General features: G+C 37.2%; 1 protein-coding gene across 4 annotated transcripts; it reads left to right on the top strand.

Moving 5' to 3' along the window:
• Positions 1-2918: 2918 nt before the first annotated feature.
• Positions 2919-6676, top strand: LOC133733474 (ankyrin repeat-containing protein At5g02620-like). 4 transcript variants are annotated; one of them, XM_062161103.1, is made up of 7 exons: positions 2921-3461; positions 3568-3683; positions 4059-4222; positions 4613-5104; positions 5197-5343; positions 5431-5882; positions 6002-6676. In XM_062161103.1, exons 3-7 carry the CDS (start codon positions 4081-4083, stop codon positions 6614-6616), a joined length of 1848 nt encoding a protein of 615 aa, XP_062017087.1. In that variant the 5' UTR covers positions 2921-3461; positions 3568-3683; positions 4059-4080; the 3' UTR covers positions 6617-6676. The 4 variants fall into 4 exon arrangements, with proteins under 4 accessions (XP_062017085.1, XP_062017087.1, XP_062017086.1 ...); XM_062161101.1 differs by lacking the exon at positions 3568-3683 and having other exon boundaries at positions 2919-3461; XM_062161102.1 differs by lacking the exon at positions 2921-3461 and having other exon boundaries at positions 3468-3683.
• The last annotated feature ends 2453 nt before the right edge of the window (positions 6677-9129 follow it).

Consider the following 9129-nt stretch of genomic DNA (forward strand, 5'->3'; position numbering starts at 1 on the left):
TTAGAAAGTGTAGAGGGAAGAGATGGGGGGAAACAAAAATTTTAGTGAAAATTTCGCGCCTTATACTTTTACGGCACACATTAATGCATGCCGTAAAAGGCTATATTAAAACAACATTAACGGCGCACATTCTTGCAGGCTGTAAAAGACCAAATAAAAATTGACATTAACGGCGTGCATCAATGCATGCCATAAAAGATCAAATGAAAATTGACATTAACGGCGTGCATCTAATGCATGCCATAAAAGACCAAATGAAAATTGACATTAACGGCGTGCATCAATGCATGCCATAAAAGACCAAATGAAAATTGCCATTAACGGCGTGCATTAGATGCACGCCGTAAAAGACTATATCTGAAAGGGTATTCACGGCATGCCGTGAAAGTGCGCCGTAAATGTATGTCTATTACGGCACTCATCGATGCACGCCGTAAAATGTGCGCGGTAAAAGAGTCATTTTCTTGTAGTGCTGGCACCGAGACTTCCTCTGTTGCTCTCCCCAATCCCTTCATCACCATCCAAGAGGAAGATCAACGCCAGCACCTCCGTTGAACAACATGTTGTAAGGTCCGACTCTACGCCACAATCAACCTCCAATGAATTTGCAACAAGATCCAATCGAATCCAATCACAGACCCATAATACAGATCAGATATGATACCCAGCCACAAACCCGGCCACCACTATCTGCCGTGAACCCTTTACTTGTGCAGACACCGTCTTAACTAGAAAGCAAGTCCGACTGGACCAGCTCAGCCCCCCTTTCCGACCACCAGAAACAACACCTATGACAACCTCATGCTAGTGAGGCTAGAGCCCTGCGCCAACGTCGCGATGCAGTCGGACGGGAATGAGAAGGAACAGCGACAAGGGTTTCGCTAAGGTTTGCGAGTGGAGTGTGTTCATTTACTAATGTAATTTTTTTGTTGTAAGTAATTTAATCCCTGATTTGGCCTTCTTCTTTTTTTCCTTTGTAAAGTTAAAGGTTCATTTCGTATGAAATTAGACCACATCGGTGTTGAATGTGCCTACACTCATTAGTTGAGGCTTTAGTCTTGGATTGACACAATATGATCTTATGGTTGGAAGTGCATTCCACGCAGTCTAGTTTAACATAATATATTTAACAACAAAGTCACTAAAGGTATAATCAAATCAACGGGGAGTTCTTTACTTGTACTAAACACATTGCATGATGCATGTAAGAGATTGTTCTTGATAGTGAATGGCTCAAGGACTTAAATATCCTCGGTATCATCGATATTTCCTCTAAATTTCTATTTTTTACTAATATTGATATTAATTTTCACATCTTTCCGATATTTTATTTGTTACTATATTTTTAGTTGATTATACAACTTTTATCCAAAATCTTGGTAAAATTTCCATCGATATTCGATATTTCTATTATTTTTTTTTTTTGGACTATCGATATTTCCATGAGTATCGATAGTTTATTTAGTCATTGAAATGGCTTGCTGCGTTCACCAATGTTTTAGAAATGTGCTTTGCAGCATGTTCAATACAAGAGCAACTATGTTGCTTATTAGCTTGCAGGTGAAGGTTGCTCTTTAATCTTGTTGCTGGTTTGTACAACTTCTATAGCAATTTGGCTGCATGATCAAAATTGTTTCTAATAATGTAACAAAGACTTGACTCATAAGTGAGGAGTGATGTACTCTGTTTCCTAGTGGCGAACCCAGATAGGGCAAGACTTAAGCTAAGGAGCACCCAAAACAATGTGAAGAGTGAATATATAATTTAACAATTTATTTTAAATGACCTATTGAATGACTAAATTAATTTTTATGTTCTTCCTATTTTAAACGATCAATTATTAACTTTTCTTATTAAAAATCAATAGCTGCTCACCTAAGGCCCCCCCCCCCGGTGGGGGGAGAAACCCTAAAGGTCGGCATCGGCTTCAACTAAGAGATCGCTCTAATATGGCGGCGGCTATAGCTTTTAGGCTGGCTTTTTGGCCTCGCCAATGCCACGTGGTCTACTGCCGGACGGGGCTTGATGCTAGCGTTCTGAAAGCTCTAGTGTGGGTGTTGCTCGAAGTTTTGCAGGTGGTTTTGGCTCCATCCTGATGGAAATCTCTCAGATACAAGCAGTGCAGTTGGTGGGTCTCGGTTGCAGATCGACTTCAGCGTTGGTGTAGGATCGCGGGGTGCTAGGTCATGGCGGTTTCGTGGTGACACAATTAGTGGTGGTAGGGTTCCGTGACGATGGGAACTACTCAGCGTGGGCACAGTGGCGACTGGGGACTGCTGTGCTTGCTTTGCGTGTTTGGAGATGGAGGCTTGCTATTGGAGTTTCTTTGGACTAAAATTTTTTTTTGGGCTAGGGTTTTCTGCTCTAGGCTCATCCATATGTTTTTAGTTTTGTCTAATTACAATAATTTCCTTGTATTAGGAACATAGGCACTTGTGTGCACTCTAGCTATCTCTAGTACATTCGGTGCAATATCAAAGGAGGATCTTCGCTATCTCTGCGTATTTGAATGTATAATGAGTATGTTTATTTCTATATACCACTGTGGGTACTACCACTATCTTCTTATTTGTCTATAGATGGCAGCAGAATGATATGCAACGGTGTATATGTTAAAAATGTTAAAAAACATAAACAATGAATCAAACCTTCTTTTTCCTTTTTCCTGCCCTTTTCGGAGTACATATATTTCTGCAACTACCTGGGCACATACTTATGCAACCATAGAATCTCAAAATTTTGAGATTAGGCAGCTGCCCAGCCTCTGCCCAACCTCCGTCCCCGCCCCCAGCGCGGGAATCCGTTCCTGCCCAATCTACCTCAAGATTTTTTTCCTTCTGAAAACAACAAAAAAGGAAGATTCCTTTACCTATCTTCACCTTCTTTAATTGTTAATTCTGGTAAACGGTCCAACGACTCTATGCCTTTATTTATTTATTTATTTTTTTTGAAAATGACTCTGTGCCTTTATGGTCGCTAGTGTAAGGATTTCGCTCGAGGAATAACGTAAAAGGATAAGTCATGATCTTTTAGTTGGATTGATTATATGCTAATTAAATTTGCTTTTGCCCAACAACCTAATTTGCCCATAATTAAAGCTTCAATGTTCTCTTTCCTTTTTCTTTAGGTAGATTGTCTCCTAGCGGCGTGCGGCGCGCTAGTATCTGCAGGGATTAATAACACAATCTGTGTGCCTGGATTCCCTAGATTTTAAGTGGTCTCCTCATACTTGGGGAAGTCCTGCATCTGTAATTGTTCTGTTATCTCTTTTATTGGTCAACCTATTGATCATATCATCAATGAAATAAAATTATAATATTCCGAACCGAAGCTTCAAAGCAATTTCGTTTAGACGAATAATTGAGCACTTTGGTCTTCGTCTTCGCGTTCTCATTAGTGGGGAAGCCAGTGACCAAATTGGGACGGCGTTGTCCTTTGTTTTATTTGTCCGATTACATGAGGTAATCGTTCTCACTCTGGCTTTGACTGTACATTCATCAACAAATCGAATCTTTCTATCTTTCATGCCCGTTGATGATGTCCATCTCTGTCTCCAAGTTTCCACAGATATATGAATACTTTAGCTCCATTCTTTCCTAACCAAATCTTAAAGCTACCCTCAAAGTTTCTACATGATCTAGCACGAGAGAATTAGCTTCACAAGAGTGATACTTTGCTTAACTGTAAGCAATCTCTCTCTCTCTGTTTGTTTCATCTTGCAGAGAATTTCAGAGCAGTTATTTTTCTTATTTAACCAAAATTTTAACCTGGGAGTCTATCTAAAAGATCAATTTCATAACCATCAAGTCTTTGGTAAATATATTTGCTCTTTTCTTTTTCTGTTCCACACACCCTTGTATGCATGTATGACCTGTAGTTTTTCATTCATATCATCCCCTCCACACATGCACTAATTCTAGTAGGATATTAGTGGAAAATGAAAATTAATGTAATTAGGAAGAGTAGCATGAAGTGTAGTTGGAGTACAGCTAGAGGATGAAGATGGGGCAAAGCAAGATATAGTAATTGATTATTTACTTTTATTTTCATGAGTGCAGGTGGAGGTTCAATTTGGAGCCAATGTCTAGCCCACAAGCACACAATTCTGTACCGCCTGGAATTCAATTGATGGCTACTGGAAATGGAGATCCAATAGCAACAGCACATTATGTCATCAACATTCCCTCAATACCTTCGCTTCTTTTTCTAGAGAACGACAATAGTATGTACCCAATCTTCCTCTTTAATCTTACCTAGATTGTGAGAGGAACCTACTATATGTGTTAATTATCATGCATGCTTCTCAAGTTCTCATACATGAATACATGAAATTATTTTACCACTTCGACAGGAAAAGGTTGAGGTAAATAAAGTCTACACTAGAGTAAAATAACTAGGTTCTCGATTGAGCAATTGAGTTCTAAATTGCATGTGTGCCATACAGAAAAGTATAGTAGGATTTTGCAGAGATTCGATCACCTCCAGTATTTGAAACAAAGATAAAGATGATAGCTATTAAATATTCTTCTGCGTTTCGAATGGATCTAATTATGTATATTCAACAACTTAATTACAGAACCTGATCAATTTTCTTTTATAAAATCCTACACAGGAGAGCTATACCTTATAAAATGTGTGCCGCTCAATAAGTATGCACTAAAAGGCAATTGGGAAGCTGCTGAACCAATCTTGAGGAATGATCCGAGGCTTTTGACTTATAGCATAACAAGAGGATGGGACACTGTCCTTCACATTGCAGCAGGAGCAAGACATGTTCACTTTGTGGAGAAGCTGGTCGAAATGATGGAAGAATTGAATGGAATGGAAAAATGTTCACAAGACTTGGCACTGCAAGACAAGAATGGAAACACTGCCTTCTGCATTGCCGCTGCTGCTGGAAGTATTGAAATTGCAGAGATTATGATGAAGAAGAATAAGTATTTGCCGACAATTCGAGGCGGTGAAGGAATGACACCACTCTATATGGCTGCCTTGTTGGGACAGTCTGTAATGGCAGATAACCTGTACTCTGGAACAAAGGAAATGTTGAAGGAAGCCGACCGCGGAGGGTTGTTTTTTACTTGTATCGATAATGGTTTGTATGGTAAGAAATACTAAACAATTCATCCTACACATATTCAATATAGTGTTTGCCTTTCTAATTTCTGTTAATCTGTTTCTTTGTAAATTATGCAGATCTAGCTATGAAGATGCTAAAAAGTGACAGAGCATTAGCTAAGGCTCGTAATGCAAAACAGGAAACAGCTTTGCATATCTTGGCTAGAATGCCTTCAGAATTCAGCAGCCAAAGTCCAGGAATGTGGAGTAGACTCATCAACTCATGTGAGTGGTTCTTTAAAAGTTAATTTTACCTCTGTGCATGTCATTTTGAAAGCTGTGGCTTATGGTTTTCAACCTTTTGTTCATAAGTTATCCCAGGTTGGAAGTTCTCATACAATGGGAACATGAAACAAGTCAATGAAGCCCTTGAACTAGTCCAATGCCTTTGGACAGAAATCTTGAGAAATGATCATGACGATGTGATGGGACTAATCAATCATCCTTCAAAATTACTGTTTGACGCTACAAAATTAGGAAATTATGAGTTCCTGGCAGTGCTTATTAACTCTTATCCTGATTTAATATGGCAACTTGATGACAACAATCGGAGTATAATCCATGTTGCTGTTTTGCATCGTCATGCAAGTATCTTCAATTTAGTGCATGAGATAGGCTCCATCAAGGATATGATAGTGACATTTAATGATGGTGGTGAGGGTAATAACATTTTACATATGGCTGCAAAATTAGCACCTCCAAATCAACTCAACCTTGTATCAGGAGCAGCTCTTCAAATGCAGCGAGAGTTGGTATGGTTTGAGGTACTTCAATCTTCCACTAAGCCTACAATTATTTCATACTAGCTAGTACATTCACTTTGACATTTCTCAATTTCTTAGCTAAATTGTCATGCATTCTTTTTATATCTTTGATGTTTCAGGAAGTAAAAAAGATCGTACAACCTAACTCCATAGAGATGAAAAACAAGAAAGGAAAAACACCACGAGAATTGTTCACAAGTGAGCATAAAGGGTTGTTGCACAAAGGAGAAGCATGGATGAAGCACACCGCAAATTCATGCATGATTGTTGCGGCTCTTATCGCAACTGTTGTGTTTTCAGCTGCATTTAGCGTACCTGGTGGTACATCTGATAATACAGGACAGCCAAACTTTCTAAAAGAGACTGCTTTCCTATTCTTTGCCATAGCAGATGGAGTAGCACTCGTTTCCTCTTCAACTTCAATACTGATGTTCTTATTCATCCTCACATCACGTTATGCTGAAGGTGATTTCCTCAGATCATTACCGTTGAAGCTGATGATAGGACTCACATCACTTTTCATCTCTATAGCATCTATGATGGTAGCTTTTAGCACAACCTTCTATTTAGATTGTCACTATGGATTAGGATGGGTCCCAAATCTTATATTTGTATTTGCATTTGTCCCGGTTGCTTTGTTTGCTTTTCTGCAGTTTCCTCTCTTGTCTGATATGTTTTCTTCAACATATTGTTCAAGTCTTTTATTTCAGCCATGGAAACATATGATCGACTAGAAAGTCAAGGTTGTATTGTTGTACATATATTAGAGAAATGGAGCTGTTTTAGTTCAAGCACATTTATCATATCATATGTAGAGATATACAGGAGTACAGGACAAATGAAGTCATATAATTGCAAAGCATGGCGATCAAAGACGGCTATAATCCGGAATCAAAGATTACTTAAAACGAACCAGAAAAACACAATACTTTTAGCTAGGTTAGAGTAATTTATATACCCAAAACTATTCTCCAATGTAGTCGGTCAACTATCATTGTTTTTTGTGTGACCTTGTCGGTTCCAACTAGGTACATTTTAGGATTATCCACAAGCCAATTAGTAAAGACTAGTAGCCGTTCTTGATTACTTTGGATTAGCTAGATGTGTTTGAATCAATTCAACACGGTTTTTAGTTGTCGTTTGGTTCTTCCATCATACTTTCTTAACATGGTTAGGGCATGGAAATTTTATAAAATCCTAAATAACATTATGGTCAGCTTGATGTATCTCTAATAAGCCACATTGTGAATCTCGTGACACGTACCATTGAAGACTTCAAGAGATAGATGTTTAAGAGATTATTAAAATATTTTTCTTTAAGATTCTAAAAGGTGATAAATCATTTATTTTATATTCATATGACTGTTCGTATCTGTAGCTATTGTTATTTGTCTACATAAAAGAAAAAAATACGAGAATCTTAACAACTATATTTGTACGTGTGCTAATTATATTTCAATTATGAATGAGATTTGTGTTCTACATCGTTTGCCTCCAAAGAATTTTTAATTACAAAAGAAAATCAAACCTCTGATTTAACCTGATCCTAACTAATTTTCAACCCATCCTCACCATATGGGTTAGCCTCAAGGGCAATCGTTTGTCAATGAATAGTTAATATTGTCTAATCTATCATTATCAAAGAAAATTATATTTTTAATTATGTATTGTAGAAAAAGTTAACAAAAGAAAAACAGGCATGAAGACGGCTACTATAGCCATGACTATTGTTTGAATAAAGTAACGATAATCAAGAAAGGGAAGTTCGTGTAGGACCACCTATAATTTATATAAAATAATATTCGTACGTCCCGACCAGAAACTTCAGTCTTTAGGACCACACAAAATTTTCCACAAGATATTTTGGATCAAGAAAGGAAGATGTGAGTATCGGAAAGAAAGTAGAGGCCAGTTAGAAGACTTTGACTCACAAGTCTCCCACTAACTCTTTATCTAGAAACTTTATATTATACAGGATACTATCTTTCTTATTTTTTTTTTGAAATGTATACTATCTTTCTTATTAATTGTATACAGATTTGCTCACCTAAAGGACAGTTTTAAGGGACTGTAAGGGACAAATGCATCTCAACCACATGTATTAAATATAAAAGCAGAAATTATAACAACTTAAAACTGTGCATTTATTTTCAGCCGTCAGATTCACTTGTCCCTCACAGTCCCTTAAAAACTGTCCCTTAGGTGAGCAGGCCTGTAATTGTATATGTATCATGTAAACCTAACCAATATTCAACTTATATTTCACGTTGAAACAAAGAACTTGAATCGACCATTAAAGTTTCATGAAAATGAATATTTCAAGTATTTACTAGTACATCCACCATTATAGTTGATCCTTCTCTCTTCCCTAGTATCCTTCACTGTTTGAATACAGTTCTATGAATACAGGAGTATTTGTGTGAAGGCCAAGAGAAAAGGAATGTACTGCATCTATTAGCAAGCAAATTCTTTAGGTGATCTGGACGTGTGCGTGTTGGTAGTGCTGAACAAGCTAACTAGACCTCTCCTCGAGCAGGGTCATCATGATATTGGTTTCTTGTTGATCGTCAAGTAGCTTAGAGGGTTACCTAGCTATTTCCCGGCCGTATTCCTTGTTCAGATCAAACTTTGTAGCTCATAAGCTTGCTAGATGTACGTTATTAATTATAACGCTGTATTCGGAGACCTTTACCATTCTGTTTTAGATTTGCGAAAAATATAGTTGCCTCGCTTCCATTGTGATTTGCAAATAAGAAAAAGAAAAAATGAACTATACCTAAACTACCTACTACATTAAAAAAAAAAAATTTCAATTTTCGATTGAAATCCAATTACAAAATAAACCAACTGTACTGTTCCTAATAAAATATTAAGAGTGGAGTATAGTCAAGTCTTCTTTTGGTGGTTAATTAGTTAGAATGAAGATGTTCCTGGTAGTAAGAATGAATACGCCCAAAGAAATCAAGCAGATCGAAGAAAAAGGCTTCAATTAATGCATAAAATTTGCTATTGTCATTGACCCCGGGATTGTCTCTCCATGTACAAATGTTACTCGTTGCTGGAATTAGTTAAACTTGAAATTCTTTTCGGAAGTTTTCTTTAGTTTTAGTGGATCGACATAATTAAAAATAGAAAGTAATATGAAGCAAACTACAGACAGTTAAACGTAATTTGTCTTTTTTATTGATTTTATTTTGGGAAAAAAATACAAACAGTACTCCAATTATGGCCCATTCTAAATTTTTAT

The sequence above is a fragment of the Rosa rugosa genome, chromosome 2 (assembly GCF_958449725.1).
Source record: "Rosa rugosa chromosome 2, drRosRugo1.1, whole genome shotgun sequence".
Lineage (NCBI taxonomy): Eukaryota > Viridiplantae > Streptophyta > Magnoliopsida > Rosales > Rosaceae > Rosa > Rosa rugosa.

Bases quoted from the DNA above. Each gene is read 5' to 3' on its own strand.
- LOC133733474 (XM_062161101.1), top strand. The intron at 4,223-4,612 runs GTATGTACCCAA...AATCCTACACAG, and splicing joins TTTTCTAGAGAACGACAATA to GAGAGCTATACCTTATAAAA. The intron at 5,105-5,196 runs GTAAGAAATACT...TAAATTATGCAG, and splicing joins TATCGATAATGGTTTGTATG to ATCTAGCTATGAAGATGCTA.